Source organism: Scyliorhinus canicula, chromosome 18 (genome assembly GCF_902713615.1).
Source record: "Scyliorhinus canicula chromosome 18, sScyCan1.1, whole genome shotgun sequence".
Taxonomy (NCBI): Eukaryota; Metazoa; Chordata; class Chondrichthyes; order Carcharhiniformes; family Scyliorhinidae; genus Scyliorhinus; species Scyliorhinus canicula.
In genome coordinates this window covers 97,400,159-97,422,672 of record NC_052163.1, presented here as the reverse complement: position 1 = coordinate 97,422,672, position 22,514 = coordinate 97,400,159, and the positions used below count along the sequence as shown (strand labels likewise).

Sequence of the window (22,514 nt, the reverse complement as noted above, 5' to 3'; positions counted from 1 at the left end):
TTTGGATCGATGCATATTCTTAATTCACCAGAAGGTTTCTTTACACACACCATTGAACTGACCCAATCAGTCGGTGCTGTTATTTTGGATATTATGCCAAGTCTCTCACAAAGCGATGCGGGAACTCTTCTCAGAGGGTGTACCACTGGTTTGGCATCTGGCTTCAATTGAATTTTATACTGATGGGGAAGAGTACCCATGCCTTCAAAGACGTGCGGAAAGCGATCAAGAGTTCCTTGTATGTCGTCCTGAACAGGTGGAAGAGATGAACTTGCGCTATAAATTCTCTGAATTAGGTGAAGATCCTTACAGGCTTGCGCACCTAAGAGAGAAGATCTGTTAGATTCAACAATCTCAAATCTTAGAGATATGGCAGTGTCGTGACTTGTCATCAATAAATAGCACGATCCCAATGAGTTGATAGCATTGCCATTCATGCAATTGACAATCTGATTTCTTGATTTTAGGAGTTTGCTTCAGTTGCGAAAGGTCATGCCTATTGAGAAAGTTTGCAGAAGCTCCTGTTTCAAGTTTAGAAATGATTTCAGAACCATTTACTTGAACCATTGTGCTCCATTCAGATTCCGTGTTAATAGAATGAACTAGATTGAGAGGAGATAAAACATCTGTGGTATCATCACATATTTCAATAATGCCTAGGTAGAAGGAATCTTCTCAGCAGTAAGCATCAAGATCATTGGCAAATTGTTCTTTCTAATAAGTTTCTTTTGTTGTGTCTACACTTCTTACATTCATATGCGCCTTTGTTAAATTCACAGATTTCTATTGTGTCGCATTAAGAGATGTTCTGTACTGCACAGCAAAATGGTTGTGTTTGCCACATTGTGAGCATATTTTTCCTCATGCTGGACATTATTTGTTGTAGATGGGCATGTCGACTGCGTCCACATGGCATGATGTTCATATTGTCACGCGTACAGTTCCTTCAAGTATGCGCAATTCAATCTTCCGTCGTGTGTCTTTTTGCAAAGTACACGTGTGTAGGCCGGAAATGTCCGTGCGCAAGATGGCTGCTGTCCGAAACATGCATCTTTCTGAGCTGCTCCTCAGCTCCAACGCAATCTACCTCGAGGCTCTTTGTAAATCACAATATATTGACTTTTGGACAATTCATGCATACAACACATTTCAATAGCATTTTCAAGCTGGAGATCATTTTGTCTCAGCAAACTTTCCCCGAGCTTCTCATCTATTATTCCAAATACAATTTGATCTCTGATCATTGAATCAGTTAGAATGGAGAAATTACATGTTTGAACTAAGAGCTTTAGATCAGTCACAAAGCAATCAATCGACTCCCCATTACTTTGCACCCTTCTCTTAAAGGCAAAATGCTCAAATGTTTCATTAATTTGTATCTTGCAGTGAAGATCAAATTTTGCTATGACAACATCATATTTAGTCTTATCTTCGTCAGTTGCAAATTGAAATAAGTTAGACAGTTTTATGGCTTGTGGACCAGTCATCGTTAGAAATAATGCTAATTTCCAATCGATCATTACTTGCATCATTTAAATCAGATTCCAATAGATATAATTGAAACTGTGTTTGAACAGTCGCCAGTTAACATCTGTGATCCAGAGTTGTCGTGGAGTGTGAGCTTTCTCCATGAGTCCTGGATTCTTTGGTGTTTCGCCGTAACAGGTCTATAAGCAGTCTGTTCTTTGAAGTTCGAGTCGCATACTACTTTTTCTGATAGCTGGATTCTTACTAATCTATCTATATAGCTTCAGTAGTAATCATGGTATGATGTTATATTACCATGATTGGTAATATGTTGTATCCTTTGTCTTTTCTTCCATAGATACATAGAAGATAGGAACAGGAGGAGGCCTTTTGGCCCTTTGAGCCTGCTCCGCCATTCATCACGATCATGGCTGATCAGCCACCTCAATAGCCTAATCCTGCTTTCTCCCATAGCCTTTGATCCCATTCTCCCCAAGTGCTATATCTAGCCGCCTCTTGAATATATTGAAATATTCAGAATGACCCAATGTAGTGTTGTCAAAAGATTGAAACAAAAATAATTTATTATTACACTACTAATTAAATGAAGTTCAAACACTCTACTGAGCTTCAGATGATAATTTAATGATATTGAATCTGCATTCAATAATCTATTTAGTCACTAACTACACTATGATCTAACCTTGTGTTATCTCTAATTAACATTCACTCTCGTCTAAGCTTCTCCTTGTGCTTTCACCATGCTTCTCCCAGAATTCCCTAAGAGGCTGTCTTAAATACTGAGAAGTAGTAACTCAGATTTATACAGAGATGTAATTATTAACCCTTCACTAACCTGACTATATACCTATCATTACAGCCAGGTTTGGGAGGAACTTACCATAGTAGTTTACCATTCCCAGGAACAAACCTGGTACAAGAGCCTGCCGAATTGCTTGTATCTTCTCTTCCACCGGGTGCAAGCTATGACAGTCTACGCGGTAGCTGAGGTACTTTACTTCAGTGCATTTAATACATATTTCTCCCACCAGAGGACGACGACGGTGTTCTCAAAAAGCTCCAGCACTTCTGCCAGGTTTTGTAGATGTCTGGCCAGATGAGACCATGATCAGAACGTCGTCGAGATAGACTGCCACACGCGGCAGGCCTCGCAGGATGTTCTCCATTACTTGCTAGAATATGACACACACTGGAACCCCCAAAGGGTGTATTCATATAGCCCCCTGTGCATGTGTATGGTTACAAATGGTCTGGATTCGGGGCTAGGACCTACTACTACTAATGATAATCTTTTATTGTCACAAGTAGGCTTCAATGAAATTACTGGCAAAAGCCCCCAGTCGCCACATTCTGGCGCCTATTTGGGTCCACAGAGGGAGAATTCAGAATTCTCTCAGCCGATACGAGAATTTAACCCGCACTGCTCGCCTTGTTCTGCATTACAAGCTAGCTTTCTAGCCCACTGAGCTACTGGAGGTAAGTATGACTCAGGTCGAGTTTCCTAAACATGCGACCTCAGCTGAGATTTGCATAAAGGTCATCGATCCCGGGAACGGGGTAACGGTTCAGTTGAGACACACAGTTGACCGTCATTTTATAGTCGCCTCACAAGCATACTGTGCCATCACTCACCGACGCGGCTTGGGCCTGAGCAGCCGTGTGGAACCGGAAATAGCATACAATGAGAGGTGGTTTTGGAATGAAATGCTCCCCACCAGGGTCACCAAGGTAGCTAACGGCCGGGAATCTGGGGCGTCCAGGTGAGTCAAGCGCTTTATCACATTGTAGGTGGGCCCGCAACAAGTCTTCAGTAATATAAGTTTATAGTGCATCGCCTGCGTTGTTCCTTGTTTCTGAATAAAACCGATAGTCTTACAGTTGAAATAGATGCTTTATTTTGAGTTTGTTCTCTCAGCAGCGCTTAAACTATATTACATCTGTGCTGCCTGTCTGTGTCCTGCTCCCAGTTGCCGTTCCTGTGAAGTGCCCTTAAATTTCCTGTCTGTCTCTATTTATACCTCTCCCGTGCTTGCTCAGTTGTATTGCATCTACATTGACCCCTTGTAGATATACAGATGACTACATTCTCCTTTTTTCTTTTTGGCAGCACGGTAGCATGGTGGTTAGCATAAATGCTTCACAGCTCCAGGGTCCCAGGTTCGATTCCCGGCTGGGTCACTGTCTGTGCGGAGTCTGCACGTCCTCCCCGTGTGTGCGTGGGTTTCCTCCGGGTGCTCCGGTTTCCTCCCACAGTCCAAAGATGTGCGGGTTAGGTGGACTGGCCATGCTAAATTGCCCGTAGTGTCCTAAAAAGTAAGGTTAAGGGGGGGGTTGTTGGGTTACGGGTATAGGGTGGATACGTGGGTTTGAGTAGGGTGATTATTGCTCGGCACAACATCGAGGGCCGAAGGGCCTGTTCTGTGCTGTACTGTTCTATGTTCTATGTTCTATGTTCTATATTTTCTGCACAGTGGTAAAGAAAATTGTACAAAACAGTTAGCTTACTTATGATATCTATATCTGTACAAGTGGTGATGATATTGGTTATTACACAAAGTCAATTGATATTTATGAGTCCAACCTGAATAAAAACATTTATGAGTCCAAGCTTTATGAATTTGTTAGGTAAGTTTTTTTTTTCTTTTGTTGTTGACGTGGTGATATTGATACTGCAAATCTTTTAGGAATGTTGTCAGTTTTCTTGTGTGTTAAGTAACCAACAAGTCACCCCGAGGTGTTTTAATGGTTGAACCACTGATGTCGACTGACGTGGACTTTTTTTTTTCTCTGCTTATGGTATCAATTTAGTGTGTCATCTGCTTTGAAAGCTGGTGTGCTTGCTTGTTCTGGAACAGATGTGAATCCGTGAGACTCTTTGTCATGCCATGGCATGTTTTTAGTCTTGTCATTTTTTTGCACTGTGCTGTGGCATTGTCCTTCATGTGCAAAGTTGTACCATGTTGTACAGGTCATTGTTTCATTGTTGGTGTTTCTGTCATTTCTGTCTTTGTTCGTGCGTTGTTGTTCTTGTTGTTGTCGTTCTTGTTGTTGTTTTGTCGTGCTTGTTGTTTCTGTTTTTGTTGTTTTCGTTGTTGTTCTTGTTTTTCTTGTCGTGCTTGTTGTTTCTGTTTTTGTTGTTTTTGTCGTTCTTGTCATGCTTGTTGTCTTTGTTATGCTTCTTGTTTTTGTTGTTGTTCTTGTAGTTTTCGCTGTTGTGCTTGTTGTTTTTGTTGTTGCTGTTGTTCTTGTTTCTGCTGTGCTTCTTGCGGTTTTTGTTGTTCTTGTTGCATTCAATGAGTGTTCCGTGTGGATAATTTGAGTAATTGTCACAGTTATTGGTGTGTGTCCTTTGTGGTATCTGTTACATTGAGCATTTCTTCTAGAGAATGGTGAGAATGATCTGATGTTGCATTGATGTTGGTGACATCAGTCATTTGTGGTGGATTTGATTCCTCTTCTTTGCTTCCTTGGTGCTCCTCTTCTGGAGTCATTTGTGATGGATTTGATTCCTCTTCTTTGCTTTCGTGGTGGTCCTCCTCTGGAGTCAAAATCTTCACAATTTCATTTTCTTGTTGGTCTTGGTGCTCCTCTTCTGAAGTCAACATTTTCAAGATTTCATTTTGTTGTGGGTTGCGGTACTCCTCTTCTGGAGTCAAAGTCTTCAAGATTTCTATTGACGTGGTCTCTCTGGACTCTTTGTGCTCCTCTTCTGGAATCAAAATCTTCAAGATTGCAATTGACGTGGTTTCTCTGGACTCTTGGTGCACCTCTTCTGGAGTCAAAATCTTCAAGATTTCAATGAACGTGGTCTCTCTGGACTCATGAGTATCCCTACTCTGATTGTTGAGTGCTTCTGTACAGACGAGCTGAGTTCTGCCAGTCTCACTGTGATCCTGCACATCCTGTATGTCGATTGTGATCACATTGTCACTGTTTTCACATACAGTGGGTAGCCTTACATTGTCTTCTTGTTGATTATGTGAGCTTGGTAGACTTTCATAGGCTGCTTCTGGTTGCTCAGATGCGGTGAGTAGACCTTCATGGTCTTGTTCATGCATGGCGTTCACTATGGAGTGTTTGCTTGCTTCCATTTTGGAGTCTGTCAACGAGCTGTCTGTGGAGGCTTATGTCGCTCTCTCTGTGGAGGCTTGTGTCGCTCTCTGTGTGGAGTCTTTCATTGCTCTCTCTGTGGAGTCTTTCATCGCACTCTCTGTGGAGTCCTTCATCGCTCTCTCTTTGGAGTCATGCAGTGTTCTCGCTGTAGAGTCGATCTGTGCTCTCTGTGTGGCATCACCTTCTTCTTGGGTATTTCTGTCATCCAATGTATCGACGATCTGCCATGGCATCATGGTATTGGATTCATCTACCATGAGTAGAGTCGTGTTGAACTTTGCAACCGTGTTGCTGATGCTGTGATTATCATATCCGAATAACTCAGCCAAGTCAGCCATGTCTGAGTAGTATTGTTCGATAGACAAATCATTTCTTTTTGTTTCGGAGTTGTTATCGTTCACTTCACTTTGTGTGGTGCAGACTGCTTGTTCCAGGGTGTTGTGAAAGTTATTTTCGACTGTTGGTATAAGTTCAAGCATTGTTCTGTCATTTGAGGTAAGAAAATTGTTTTCAATTTTCGGGCATTTTCCTTTTAAGTGGGCATGATCTGGGTCCTCTGACGCCATAACGCTCATGACGACATGCGTAGGAATCAATTGCGCATGTGCAAATTGATCTTTGCTGTGCGGTTTTTTTGTACACAGAACCATCTTCGAATGGTGTGATCCTTTCTTTCAACTGGGCATGCGCGGCTTGCGCATGTGCAGAACGATTCGCGACCAAAATTTATTTTTCTAACTGCGCATGCACAGCTTACACATGTGCAGAACGCAAAATGGCTGATTTGTACTGCACATGCGCGACTGCTGTTTTCTGTGCATGCGCAGATGCAGATTTTCGTCTTTTGTTCCCTGGAGACTATAAAGTGTGTCCAGACGCCATTTTACAGTGGATTTCAGCATTTTTTTCTATGTAAAAAGTTAAAGTTACTATTTCCTTTCGACCTGTACTTTTCACTCGCGATTTCTAGACTGAACCCTTTCTGTTCTGATAGTGATTGTTTGAGGTTTGCATCACTCATTCCCTGTGCAATTTGGTCTCTGAGCATACAATACTCTTCAAATTCCATACAGTACTCTTCAAAGTTTTTCAATATTACTTCTAATTTGATGCTGTCTTCACCTTTCAAGTATTTGAAGCAATTATATATTTCTGTAGCTTCATGTCCTGCGATGAGCAGTGCTATTTTCATTTCTTCTGAGGCTGCTTCTAAATCATTAGCTATGATATACATATCGAACATTTATTTAAATCTTTCCCAGTTGTTACTTAAATTACCTTTTGTGTTCAGCTGAGGTGGGGTTACAACAAATATAATCAAATTAGCAAAGTCTTCCCATATCGAATGTCCGGGAGGAGTTTTCCTTGCCATTTTGGTCTTTCTGTGTCTGCTGCTTATGTGATGTTATAGTAAGCGTTCTGAAGTCTTCTGGCACCATGTGTTGTTCCTTGTGTCTGAATAAAGCTTGTAGTCTTACAGTTGAAGTAGATGCTTTATTTTGAGTTTGTTCTCTCTCCAGTGCTTAAACGATGTTACATCAGTGCTGCCTGTCTGTGTCCTGCTCCTAACTGCCCTCTAACCTTCTGTCTGTCTCTATTTATACCTCTCCCGTGCTCCCTATAGTGCTTGCTCAGTTGTATTGCATCTACATTGACCCCTTGTATATGTACAGATCACTACATCTCCAGTAGTATCAGTAGTTAGAAAAAAATAGATCATGCTTTCAAAATATTGACCCTTATCATCTGTACCTGAATCAAAAGGTTCTAGCTTTCCTATGAGTGGCATTTCGGTGGTTGGTAGTGGGACCTGCCGAAGCCCCATAATCACCTTCCCCTTTGGGACAACCAACAACTCCAGGCCCTGATTGGGCCACCTTTTATGTTTAGATCTAATGAGCTCCAGTGGGTGGCAGCCGCCCCTTATCTAGGAAGCTCGAACTCCATGAGTCCCACAGGGAGATCAACAATGGCTTCCCCATGGTCCTTGTGGGGATTATGACAGTCTCAGGGTCTATGTTTTCCACCCACCTACTCCCTGAAACTCTGGGTCTAAACTCTCCTCCCACTGACACATCCCCTCCCTTTCCCCGCCCCGGATCTCCAAGACATCTGGTCTAATGTCTGCCCCTATCACCCCTCTGGTCCGTGCAGTGCCCATACTTTCCCCTGTCACTCCCTTCAATCTCGCCATCCCCTTTAAAATACCGCTCATTCCCTCTAGTCTCTTTCTCCCTTCCTCACTGCCCCCAGCCTCTTGCACTCTTCTTTTAGCCTCCAGGCCCTGAAGCCTTGTCGACCTCGCCTCTTGCTCCTGGGCTGGACCCCAGCCTCACCTTGCTCTACTCATGGTCTGCACCTTGGCCTCGCCTTGCTCTTGGGCTGGACACCAACCTTGCTCCCGGTCTAGACCCCGGCCTCATCTCACTCAGGCCTCTATGATCCATGCTGTTTGACATCAAATCTTAACAGGGCCACCTCGGAAAACGTCACTTCTAGTTTCCAGAGCCTGTAAACAGAGATCATCAGTTGGTGAGAGGAGGAGGAAGAGGGGAGAATGGAGAGAGAGCGAGGGATGGAATGGGAATGGGGAAGATAGGGGAGTAGGAAGGGTTGGTGCGGGTGAAGGGGGATAGAAGGGGAGGAGAGCAAGAGGAGTGTGGGGAATAAGGGATATGGGGGATGGGGACTGTGGCCCTACACACTCTAACGTTTCAATTCCAGATGACCCTTGTCAAAGCAAAGTAATTAGGAAAATTCTGGCTGTATGGTTAGTCACATTTTGTTGTGACCACTGCAGGATGGCAATTCATGCAACCATAGAAACCCGACAGTCAGGAGGAGGCTATTTGGCCAATCAAGACTGCATTAATACTCTGAAAGAAAACCTTACGTAGGCCCAATCCCCACCCTATCCCCATAACCCACTTAGGGGCAATTTAACAAAGCCAATCCACCTAACCTGCACACCTTTGGATTGTAGGAGGAAACCAGAGCACCTAAAGGAAACCCAGGTAGACGCGGGAAGAATGTGTAAACTCCACACAGTCACTCGAGGTTGGATCGAACCTGGGTCCCTGCCGCTGTGAGCTGTGCTAACCACTGTGCCACCGTGCCGCCCTAAATTGATGACAATTATGTCAGTGGATAACTATCATTTGACATCGCTAATATGGTTCTTTGTGAAAATGATAGCTAGATGTCAGTTTTGAGAGAAAATGTAATTGATAATAGCTAGATGATTGTTTGTGAGTAGAAATGATGTCAAATGATGACAAACTGATAACATTTGAGAACAATTGACCTGAAATGATGGCAAAATTATTGCATTTGAGAGCAGCTGAAATCAAATGAAAGCTTTTGAAAGCAAATGGTGTCAAACGATGGGGACAAAAATGAGTAGCAAAGTCTTAGATTCACTCCCCTCTCCCTCAGACTGAATGTGAAATTCAATTGTACTACGATAACTGATATCTAGAGTGCCTTCACTATGAGGTCATAATTATTCTTGTCTCACTGCTCATTCCCAGGTCTAGTATATATATCTAGCCAATGGTTGGTCCAAAACTGCCACACAAAACTATCCCCCAACCGTCAAGATCCACGGTGAGCCTTTGGATAATGTGGATCGTCTTCCAAACCTCAGGAGACTCCTCTCGGTCTGAGCAGACATTGACAATGAAATCCAACATTAACTCCAATGTGCCAGTGCAATCTTCATGCACCTGAAGAACAGAGTATTTGAAGATGGAGTCCTCAAATCCAGCATCAAGCTCAGGGTCTACAGAGCAGCCGTAGTCCTCTCCCTCCTGTATGCATCAGAAACATGGACAATATACAGCAGACACCTCAAACCCTTGGAGAGATATCACCAATGTTGCCTCTGCAAAATCCTGCAAATCCACTGGCAGGATAGGCGTACCAACGTGAGCATCCTCTCCCAGGCCAATATTTTCACAGTACTTCATTGCAGTGTTAATGTAAGCCTACTTGTGAAACTAACAAAGATTATTATTATTCTCAGTATTGAGGTTCCGCTCGACCATTAGCGATGGGTGGGCCACATTACTCGCACAGCCGACCGAAGACTCCCAAAACAAGCTCCACAATGGCAAGTAGTCACTAGGAGGGCAGAAAAACGCAGTCAGGAAGGCAAATGCAATGGTAACATTCATACCGAGAGGGCGAGAATACAAGAGCAGGGATGTACTTCTGAGGCTGTATAAGGCTCTGGTCAGACCTCATTTGGAGTATTGTGAGCAGTTTTGGGCCCCGTATCTAAGGAAGGATGTGCTGGCCTTGGAAAGAGTCCAGAGGAGGTTCACAAGAATGATTCCTGGAATGAAGAGCTTGTCATAAGAGGAGCAGTTGAGGACTCTGGGTCTGTATCCATTGGAGTTTAGAAGGATGAGGGGGTATGTATTGAAACTTGCAGGATACTGAGAGGCCTACATAGAGTGGATATGTCCTCTAGGAGAACCTAGAACCCGAGGGCACAGCCTCAGACTGAAGCGATGATCCTTTAAAACTGCGATAAGGAGGAATTTCTTCAATATGAGGGTGGTGAACCTGTGGAACTCTTTGCAGCAGAAGGCGTTGGAGGCCAAATCACTGAGTGTCTTTAAGGCAGAGATAAATAGGTTCTTGCTTAATAAGGGGATCGGGGTTATGGGGAGAAGGCAGGAGAATGGGAATGAGAAACATATCAGCCACGATTGAATGGAGCAGACTCGATGGGCCGAATGACCTAATTCTGCTCCTATGTCTTATGGTCTTATGGCTACAAGGACACTCTGAAAGCCTCCCTAAATAAATGCAGCATCTCCATCGACACATCGGAATTGCTTGCCTTAGAACACACAAACTGGAGAAAAAGCATTGGCAAAGGCATCTCGAGCATCGTATGGTGGAGCACATGGAGGCCAAGCATAAACAACGGAAGGAGGGTGCAGTATACAGAGAATCCCACCCACTCCCTCATCAAGCAGCACCTGCCAAACCTATGGCAGAATCTGCGGATCCAGGATTAAACTATTCTGCCACTGCAGAACTCACCTCCCCAGAGGGGAAGCAAGTCATCTTTGATGCTGAGGGATTGCCTAAGACAGAGAAGAGAGAGAGGTCCAAAAATATGATGCTGTAAGAAACTCCGAAAAACACTCTATGATCTCATCATCTATCCTAGGCTACCTTTGCCAATCTGATTTGTCCAATCTACATGTAGATAAAAACACCCATAACTATCACCCTACCATTTTCACAAGCCCCATTATTTCTTCCTGTATGCCTGTCCTACAATGTAGTTACTGTTAGAAACATATAAATGACTCCCATAAACCACTACTTACCATTATTAACTTCTATCTCTACTCAAACTGATTCTACATGTTGAACTCCAGAACTAAGGCCATCACTCTATTATAACAAAGTCATCCTTAATTAAATGTTCAACTTTTAGTGATTAAAAAAGGGCGTTAGTTGTACCTTCGATGTCGGGAATGGTAGATTGCATGCCAAATCAGCATTAGAGGCTTTTTGATATATCTGCCCATTCTAAATGTTTTTGGTGCATGTATGAGATGACAGTAGGGGCAGCACAGTGGAGCAGTGGTTAGCACTGCTGCCTCATGGCACCGAGGTCCCAGGTTCGATCCTGGGCCTGGGTCCCTGTCTGCGTGGAGTTTGCACATTCTCCCCGTGTTTGCATGGTATTCATCCCCACAACCCAAAGATGTGCAGGGTAGATGGATTGTCCACATTAAATTGCCCCTTAATTGGAAAAATGAATTGGGTACTCTAAATTATTTTAAAAAAAAATATTACAGTACAAGCACTGTCTCAGGCAAGGTGTGCCGCATGGACCCTGCCAGGAGTGGCAGAATTATTCGGCCACCATTTTTCACTTTGGGGCTTCCTTAGCATAAGTCCCCCGTAATGCCATGGAGCACAGTTTCACCGCCCTGACGTCTGTGGTATTTTTCGAAATACCTAATAAAACAATTTAATGTGAATTTTGATTTCTTCCAGGTTACAGTGACTAATCCTGACATGGTGAGTTTCCAAGCGTCAGTTAATATTTTCGGCAAGACTATTGATGACAACTGGAAGTACCAAATGGTTAGTGAAATTGCATATTCCTCTAATTAATGTTTATAAAGCTGATCCTCGGGGGCTAGAAATGCCAAAAACAAAGACAAAACATTGCAGAAAGTTATTTCACAGACTTCCAGTTGCGCGATGTAAGTGAAGTATGCACACACGGTATCTCCCCTGACATTTTTGTTTATCCCCCCCTTTACGGTGCCGCGATTCGTATGTTGAGACTGCAAAAATCATTGTAAATGAGTAAGCAACAAGCCACTGCAAAGAATGCCCAAAAAATGTTAAGTATTTTAGCTAAAAGTCTTCAACTGAAATAGATACCGGACACAACCAAGATGGTAGCCACCTTTCCCACGCTTCTAACATCCGACACGTTTAACAAAATCCTGATAACCGAGCTGGCCAAATCTGGAAGGAGTTTGGCCCTTGAGCTGAGAAATTCACTGGAGGAGGCACTAGCTCCCATCCAATGATCCGACTCCACTCGCCCAACTGTTTACTCTCCTGCCAGCACAATCACCGATATGGGGATGGCCCTCTCTGACCACAGCGACAGGATCAACGCACTGGCGTCTGAGCTGGCTGCGGCTAGTAAAGAGAGCCTAGGGAATAGAGTCAATGACCTGGAGAACCTGTCCAGATGACAGAACCTACTAATTGTGGGATTATCTAAGGGATCTGGCGGCATTACCCCTACTCAGTTTATATCCAAACTTTTAAAAAAATTTGGAGGGCGAAGACACATTCCCCGAACCTCTGGAGTTGGACTGGGCGCACCCCATCCTCCAGCCAAAGCCTCGTCCTGGTGACTCCCCACAAGCCAGTATAGCCTGGTTCCAAAACTACAAAGACAAAGAGCTGGTCTTTTGATTGGGGAGGAAACACCGCGTCCTCAGCTACTGAGGCCATCCTATTAGAGTATATTGAGACATGAGTGCAGACCTGGCCAAGCGGCAAGCTGTATTCAACAGCATCAAGTCCACGCTGTACAAAAAAGGAATTGGCTTTGCTATGATCCACCCTGCCCATTTTCAAATCACTCTCAACAGAAAAGACCATGGGCAGGATTCTCCGGTCCGCCAGCCGCATTTTCCTGCGTGGCGTGCTCCGCAGCCGACCATCCCCCACTATCGGAATGGCTATGGGCAAGCTGTTGGCAGACCAGAGGATCCCACCGATGGAGAATTCCGCAGCACTACCAAGCAACGCAAACTCTTTCCTACAGAGGCATATACTTGACTCTTAAAAGGCTTGGTCAGCTGGTGTGTATGTTTCTGAATATCATATCTCAAATGTGTCTTTTCTTCAACACCTGCATTGACGGTTTAAAATGCTCAAATTAAGGACATACTTGACTGATTATTTTATAACATTGCGCCTGCCACGTGGTTAGAAAAGCAACTGTCTAATGGTATATTAAGTTATGCTGTTTTTCTTTTCTCCTTGTTTGTCAGTGGAATACCCTACTAGATTGGTTAGTTAACGGATGTCACATAAGGCACGAATTCTGCTGCTCGTCCTGTTTTTGTTAATGGGCTTAGGATTTGAATCATGGTTTGCTTTTAGTTATGAGTTTATCATTGCACTATTTAGTTTCTGTTCCAGCAGTTTAGAAGTGTGATATATTGACAGTAATCAGTATCTCTACATTTGACAACTCTCACAATATCGCAGCCCTCATGGCTTTGATTCCTTACCTTCTTCACTTCTCCACTTCCCAAACAGGCACTGGAATGTGGCGACTAGAGGCTTTTCACAGTAACTTAATTTGAAGCCTACTTGTGACAATAAGCGATTTTCATTTCATTTCATTTTTTTTTTCATTTTCTTAACTCTCTTGTAGAATCCCCCCATAGTCATGACTAGTGTAGGTGCTCAGATAGAGTGGTTACATGGAACGTTAGGGGGGGGGGGGGGGGGGGGGGGGGGGGGGGGTAAATGGCCTAGCACAATGCTCAAGGGTGTTTGCACATCTTAAGAAACAACATGGAAGTGGCATTTCTTTAAAGAACACATCATCATATTCATGATCACACCAGATTACGCAAAGTGTGGGTTGGCCAGGTTTTTCACTCTAACTTTAACGGCAAGACCAGGGAAACTGTGATTCTGATAAACAAGAGAGTCCAATTTTCCCTCTCAATTGTAATCTCAGATTCTGATGGATGGTACACAATAGTTAGCGGTATCTTTTTTCAAATCCTGGTAGTCTTGGTAAATGTCTATGTTCCCAACTGGGATGGCATGAGGTTTATCACTTTGCTCCTTTCCTCACTTCCCAACGTAAACACCCATCACCTTATCTTTAAAGGGGACAGCAGTCAAACTCCATAAAAGTTTGATGCAGCCCTATTTTCTGACAGAACATTTTGCAAGTCTATATCCATCAGCACAGATGACTTAATTAAAACAAATTAGTCTGATTCAACCACCCCTTCAATATTGTGGGAGACTCTTCAGGTAGTCTTTCAAGGAACATAATCTCCCGTAACGCATATACTGTCAAGGCAAGAACCTTGAAACAACAGCAATTGGTGGACTTAATTTTAAAAATAGATAGGCAGTATTCCATTGCTCCTCCACCCAATTTGTGTGCAGACATGCTAAGGCGCCAGACTGTATGCCATGGCCAAAGGGGACTTTTTTACAAACATGGCGACAAAGCTGGTTGTCCACTGGAAGCCAGTCTGCTTCCCGATTTATTTCCCAGATACATGACTCCTCCCATAACCTCATGGCTGACCCCTCTAATATTAATCTGACATTCGCATCCTATTATCATAATCTATAAATTTTTAAATGGCATTTCAATCTCTGAGGCCCCGAAAAGAATCCCCAATCACTTCCCCAGCCCACATGGAACATTGGAGAGGCCCCCCCCCCCAACAAGCAACCCCGGCCCAATTGCAGGCGCACAAAAAATGCCAGCTTGGCAGGACTAACCTGGCAGTGCCACTGTGCCAGTCTGGCACTGCCAGAATACCCAGGTTGCACCAGTTGTGCCAAGGCACCAGCCTGCCCAAAGAACATGCAACAGGGGGCCTCCAATCCACTTGGACACCCCCACAAGTGCCATTCTGTCTGGTCCACAAGTCCCCAAGGCGAAGGGATTGAATCCCAAAGTCTCAGGTACCTCGGGCATCTGCACATTAGAGTAAGGTTTACTGCCTCCCTCTAATTGGCAGATCTGCTAAAAAGTGATCCTGCCCATTGTGGGCAGGATTTCCCTTGCAATGTTTTACCAGATTGCATTGAATCTTGCGAGGCGTTGTGAGCCAGGTAGATCCCAGGAGCGGGGCCTCCCAGCTTTCACTGGCCGTGCTGTGCTGCGGTGAACTGCTTTTCTGGTGCAGCGTGGCCAGAGGATCGCATCTCATGGGTCCCTGCCCATATATTAACTAAAGCCTCAATTTCACTTATTCTCTAAAAAGCCGGGAGCCCCGAAGAATGTGGCTCCAAACGATCTATCTCTCTCCTAAATTAGATGTGAAATTACTCGCTAAGGTGTTGAGGAGTCATGTCTCCTTGACATAATTTCTGAGGACCAATTTCTGGCTTCGTAAAGGATTGCCAATTATCTGCAAACATTCGCTGTCTCCATAACATCATACTTACCCCTGTTACCTCAACTGCTCCTGAGGTAGTTGTCTCTCTGGATTCGGAGAAGGCTTTTGACTGAGTGAGTGGGAGTACCTGGTTGCAATCTTGTTCCGGTTTGGGTTTGGCCAGAAGTTTATCTCATGCACACTAACTCCCTGCCTCTGGAGTACTTTCCCCTGCCTATCAGGGATGTCCCCTGTCCCCACTACTCTTCACTTCAGCAATAAAACCCCAATCAATAATCCTGAAGTCGTCCACGCTGCTGAATGGCATCCTTCGAGCTGGTGCAGAACATTGTGTGTTAGATGTATTAGATGCTGTGGTATGAAAAGACAAAAGTTCCATTCCTTTTTCACCAACACACTTTTATTTCTTCCAACAGACTCTGCACAAAACTCTACACATCACCAGACCCAGAGGCCACCTGAAGCACTTTACATATCAGTGTCAATTATTGGACACTTAACATAAATGGGACAACTAATTGCAATGTCTCTTAACCCATTACTTAACAGTCTCCCCTTCCTTGGAGAAAAAAAACCAATTAGGTGAAAACAAAATTTCAAGAAACTAAAACACACATGATTTCGCCCCCCTTTTTCCCCCAGTATTTTTTTGGAAGAGAAAAAAAACCAGTCACAGAAACAGGTGCCCTTCATTAACAATATTGAAAAGTTTCCGTGAACTAGCCCCTCTTTTCGTAAAACAGTCTGACAGTTGATAGCTACTGTCGACCCATTTAATTTTTGTTATTTCCCCTCTCTCCAACATCTGCTTCAAACTTGCGATGTCTATCCGTAACCTCTTTTCATTGACACTTTTTGTAGAGTGCACATTCTCCCACAGGATTTATTGTCAACGTGCCAGTCAGTAGGTATATTACCCAAATCCCCTAATCCCAAAATTTCTGTCAATATCTGACTTATATAAAAGGCCATATCCACCGCCTCTATAAGGCTTAACGTCTCAGCATCCAAAGTGCTTTTGACCACTCTCCTTATTTTCTTTGTTTCCCACGCACGAGGGCAACATTTACCATTGTTCCCCAAAAGGAAAATTATAAAACCTCCTGCGCTTGAAACCCCATCACATACATTTGTATAGGACGCATCACTATAAACTATGAGTTTCAAATGCCTAAGGTCACCTAAAACCGGGAACTTCAAAACACACTCCTGCATTTTTAGGTTGGCCAACGATTTATTTGCTCTTATTCTGTCTTCCACTTTGGGATCATTCATTTTTGTACTCAACTCTAAGACATCAAAACTCATGTCCGGTCTAGTCTGTCTACCTAACCAGTTCAGTTGCCTAATTAAACTTCGCAGTTGCTCTTTTTCTATCTTTGAAACCATTGCGTCTTTTTGTGAAACCCGGCCATGACTAATTGCTATTGGGCTGATGCTTTACAAATAAGATTTCTGACGTAAAGTTGCCCCTAACTTAGTCTGTCCGATTTCCAATCCAATACATTTAAATGAACCAGAAGCCTGACTTCCAACCCTGAATTCTTTCCTCAAACCAGAGATTACAACAGCTTCAAAATCTCTAGTCCCACCCCACAAAAAATCACCGACATGCATCATAAAGATGCCAGAAGGATTTCCTTTATAGTGCCAGTAAAACATTGCAGGATCTGCTTTCAACTCACAACAGCCTAACTTTAACAAAACTGACCTTACCGAAAAGTACCAGACTCTAATCCATACACACATTTGTTCAACTTCCAGAGTACGCCTTCTGTGTTAGCTGCTTCTTTAGGAGGACGGAGAAAAATGAAAAATACGATTTGATCCAGAATTACTCTCTTTTCTTTACTTCGTACAATCGTTGATTGACTAAATCTGGTTGCTAAATCTACAAAATGCTAAATAAATATATTATTTGCTTTATCCCAGATCTTAAGGTCCATGGCCACAATGTCGTTAAAATCCCTGGCCAAAGGTAGGGTTACTATCGGTCGTGCTGGTGTCTTTCTGTACTTCCTACAAACTTCACAGCGATCACTTAACCTGTTCTATTGGTTTAGTATAGTCGTCATCCCTTACCCCTGCATCCTTTAATAAATTTTTAAGCCTCCGAGGAGACGGATGTGCAAATTGCCTATGCAGTTTTACTACAACAAGCTTTTTATCAACTAAAGTCCCATTTTCAACTGCCATGAACACATCTTTAACCACTCTACTTGAAATATTACTTGTCAGTAATGGAATACAATGGTGTCCCGACTATAAATTGTAAGTCCACCGTCTTTCCAAAAACTGTTGCCTTATCCTGTTCCATATCCAGTTTCATTATGTGCTTTCTTCATCAACGATCTGCTCAGAAGCAAAGGTATCTCACTTGATACAACATCTGTGCTAATGAAATGATTCACTCCAGCAATATTGCAAGGGATCACCACTCTTTTCAGCGACTTCAGAGTATTATCATCCTCAAACCTGAAACTTGTGGAACTTTCAAATTCCTTAACCTTGTTACGATTTTCAGCATTCAAGGAGTCCAGATAACATTTTAACCAGTCAATCTCACACACAGTAGATGTGCAGCCACTGTCCAATACAGCACAGTTGAAGGATTCTGCAACCAACACCCTCATTACCGGCGTAAAATTGCTTGTTAATAGGACAATGCCTTCTTTCTGGTCACTATCTTTTTCCTCTTCTGACTCTTCCGTGTCATGTGTCGCTTCAAACACTCTATCATAATGAGTTGGACAGTTGAAAGCATAATGGTATTGAGAGTCACATCGAAAACATCGATTTATCATGCTCCGTGCATTTCTGGGGTTCATCTTCCTATTGTAGGTTCTAACTGGGTTTCTGTCTTCATAATTTCCTTGTCTCGGCCTCCTTTTATAGTCTTGAGGCCATAGGATTTCACCATCCTGTTAGTAGTGTATCTTCCATATTCTGCCTTATTGAAGGCTGACCTATTTGGGTCATCAGAGCCATCGGAATCGAATGTTTCCCCAGAAACTTTTGTAAAGCTTCTGTCATCTGTTCGAATAAGGTACCCTTATCTGTAAACTGAACTCCTGTCAAAACCAGGAGTCTATCCATGTTGCTCACTCTAGCACAGTCAAGTAATTTAAAGGCCACACAGACTGTGGAAATTCCAGGTTGTGTTTCTGCAGCCTTTTATGTAGTCTGCCAAATTCCATTATATAGTCTTCCATGGAGACATCCTCCATTTTCCGGAACTTATCAAAATCCGACCATGCTTCATACGCACTTAATAAGTCATCTTTCTTATAAATCTTATCCATATAATGTAATAAAGTCACCAGACCTTCTTCTGAGTCTAACTCTTCCAATTCCAGCTTAGAAAGCACTTTGTTTCGGATTTTACTGCCATATGGTAAAGAAAGAGCCAATGCCATACCTTGTTTTCTCTTTCCCAAAGCAGTTACCTTGGTCCACATAACTACTGTACATCTCCATTGGTCGTACAATTCCCTTTCAGAAAATAAGGGAGGATAGTCATATCCAGCCACCTTTATCCTGGGTTCAGCCATACATCCCTTTTTTTTCACTCACTCCTTGGTTTGATCTGGAAAAATTGTATCTTTCAACCCTTCACATTTACACAGCAACCATCCTCTGCTACCAATTGTTAGATGTATTAGATGCTGTGGTAGTTGTCTCTCTGGATTCGGAGAAGGCTTTTGACTGAGTGAGTAGGAGTACCTGGTTGCAATCTTGTTCCGGTTTGGGTTTGGCCAGAAGTTTATCTCATGCACACTAACTCCCTGCTTCTGGAGTACTTTCTCCTGCCTATCAGGGATGTCCCCTGTCCCCACTACTCTTCACTTCAGCAATAAAACCCCAATCAATAATCCTGAAGTCGTCCACGCTGCTGAATGGCATCCTTCGAGCTGGTGCAGAACATTGTGTGTTAGATGTATTAGATGCTGGGGTATGAAGAGTCAAAAGTTCTGTTCCTTTTTCACCAACACACTTTTATTTCTTCCAACAGACTCTGCAGAAAACTCTACACATCACCAGACCAAGAGTCCACCTGAAGCCCCTTTACATATCAGTGTCAATTATTGGACACTTAACATAAATGAGACAACTAATTGCAATGTCTCTTAACCTATTACTTAACATTGTGTATCCTTGAATGCTGATGATCTCCTTAATCTCATAATTTGTCTGTCAACTGATCGAAACACTATGTTGGTAATCTAAAGAAGTTGCCTCAGCAAATTCCTTTGGTGGGGTGACTTCTGTAGTTATGATAGAATGGGATGCGGTTATCCTGGACACGTACCTGGATGTCATCCAGTTCTTTTTAAGACAAAGAACTTTTCATGTAAGTTCTCATGGGTCAATTTGACCTTGCTAGCTATGGAACCTTCATATCTGATTCTATTCCATGTCAACTAGAAAATGCAATGGCCGTAACCCGCTCTAAATTCTTGAATACAAGAGAGCTTTTCTCTCAGGTTGACTTTGCAAACATTTGCAGTTTTTGTTATCGGGTCTTCAAGCAGTCTGCCATTTTATGCTTGTCAAATATGAAATGTAATAGCTGTTAGTCAGCCATTATGATTTCTTTAAGTCTTTAAATCATTTCTTTAAATTGAACCCTTTTTACCTATACAAAAAGGTTAGTTCCTATCATTCACCGAGGAGCCCAACTCCGAAATGTATTGCAACAAATCGTCTGCGTACAAGGACACCCAAAGAGCCCACTTCACATAAGTAAATAACAAAAGAAAGAAACCAAAACCCAAACTACTGAACCCCTGAGTGGAAATTACCTGATGCACTATCAATTGACCACAGAAGCGAAGTTGTAGTCCGAAACTGAAGGCTTTAATAGACAAGATGTTTCCCCAGCAGCTCAGGTACAGAAAGGAAGCTGTGGGAAACACATGGGCTCTTATACCCTGCCTTACAGGGCGGAGCTACCTCACAGCTCTAACCAATGGGTGACTAGTGTTACATACCATTGGGCCAATGAGCAGCGAGCCTTCTCCACCAATGGTGTCTCAGCATTGCTAGTTACCGTAATACCTCTAGTCATACTACCACATTCACCCCCTGTTGAAAAGGAATCCAGCGGGGGGGGGGGGGGGGGGGGGGTTGGTGGCGACTTGGTCGCCCGACCATAACTGGTGGTCCGCCCGGGTTGAATAGCATACTGGTAGTATGACTATTGAGGTACTGCGCTACCTTCGTACTGCGTCTGCCCACTGGCCCATGACTATTTACAAAGACATAATACAGTTTCGCAATTACACAATTGGCCATGTACATATCATATTAAATGGTCTATATACAGTTCATAGTGACACAATCAGACGATTGGGGGCCTTGGTTGTCCTTTACGATCGACGGAGCTTCGGCGGAGACGTGGGCGGAGGTGCAGGCATCTGTGACTCAGGGAGTGTGGATCCATTCCCCGTAGCGGCTTCAACACCCCTAGATGGCACTGGTGAGGGTGGCTGGCCCGGGAAGGGGGCATCCCGACCTCCAGGTGGCACTGGTGGGGCGGTTGACTGGCCAATGAAGGGAGCATCTGTAGAGTGCTGCAGTGGGCAGGGGGGTCCATGCAGGGACAGCAGGAAAAACGGTTGTCCAGGGCCGGGAGCAACAGTGAGGTGCACCGGTGGGGGGGGAGGGTGGGGCTGGTTGCGAGGGTGGGGATCCGGCGACGCCAGGTCCCGTAGGGAGACAGTGTCTTGTCGGCCTTTGGGGTATTCCACGTACGCGTAAGGGTGGTTAGCATGGAGTAAATGGACCCTCTCGACCAACGGGTTCGACTTGTGCGTCCGCATATGTTTCCGGAGCAGGATGGGCCCGGGGGCTGCCAGCCAGGCCGGGAGCGAGGTCCCTGAGGAGGACTTCCTAGGGAAGACAAGGAGAAGTTCATGAGGCGTTTGGTTAGATAGATAGAGAAATACAGCACAGAACTGGCCCTTCGGCCCACGATGTTGCGCCGAACTTTTGTCCTCGGTTAATCATAGAATTTTGGACACTAAGGGCAATTTTTCATGGCCAATCCACCCAACCTGCACATCTTTGGACTGTGGGAGGAAACCGGAGTACCCGGAGGAAACCCACGCACACACGTGGAGGATGTGCAGACTCCACACAGACAGTGACCCAAGTCGAAATCGAACTTGGGACCCTGGAGCTGTGAAGCAATTGTGCTATCCACAATGCTACCGTGCTGCCCTTAAGAAGAAGTTAACCTACACTCCATTATTCTACCCTAATCCATGTACCTATCCAATAGCCGCTTGAAGGTCCCTAACGTTTCCGACTCAACTACTTCCACAGGCAGTGCATTCCATGCCCCCACCACTCTCTAGGTAAAGAACCTACCTCTGACATCCCCGCTATATCTTCCACCATTTATCTTAAATTTATGTCCCCTTGTAATGGTGTGTTCCACCCGGGGAAAAAGTCTCTGACTGTCTACTCTATCTATTCCCCTGATCATCTTATAAACCTCTATCAAGACGCCCCTCATCCTTCTCCGTTCTAATGAGAAAAGGCCTACCACCCTCAACCTTTCCTCGTATGACCTACTCTCCATTCCAGGCAACATCCTGGTAAATCTCCTTTGCACCTTTTCCAAAGCTTCCACATCCTTCATAAAATGAGGCAACCAGAACTGCACACAGTACTCCAAATGTGGCCTGACCAAGGTTTTGTACAGCTGCATCATCACCTCACGGCTCTTAAATTCAATCCCTCTGCTAGTGAACGCTAGCACACCATAGGCCATCTTCACAGCTCTATCCACTTGAGTGGCAACTTTCAAAGATCTATGAACATAGACCCCAAGATCTCTCTGCTCCTCCACATTGCCAAGAACCCTACCGTTAACCCTGTATTCCGCATTCATATTTGTCCTTCCAAAATGGACAACCTCACACTTGTCAGGGTTAAACTCCATCTGCCACTTCTCAGCCCAGCTCTGCATCCTATCTATGTCCCTTTGAAGCCGACAACAGCCCTCCTCACTATCCACAACTCCACCAATCTTCGTATCATCTGCAAATTTACTGATCCACCCTTCAACTCCCTCATCCAAGTCGTTAATGAAAATCACAAACAGCAGAGGACCCAGAACTGATCCCTGCGGTACGCCACTGATAACTGGGCTCCAGGCTGAATATTTGCCATCCACCACCACTCTGTCTTCTATCGGTTAGCCAGTTTGTTATCCAACTGGCCAAATTTCCCACTATC

General features: G+C 43.9%; 1 protein-coding gene across 1 annotated transcript in view; it reads left to right on the top strand.

The window, feature by feature from the left end:
* LOC119953484 (cation channel sperm-associated protein subunit delta-like) overlaps nucleotides 1-22,514 on the top strand; it is a 760,311-nt gene that overhangs the window by 438,795 nt on the left and 299,002 nt on the right. The window contains exon 14 of the mRNA XM_038777815.1: nucleotides 11,629-11,718. Coding sequence (XP_038633743.1) covers nucleotides 11,629-11,718 — 90 coding nt within the window. The remainder of the gene's footprint in view (nucleotides 1-11,628; nucleotides 11,719-22,514) is intronic.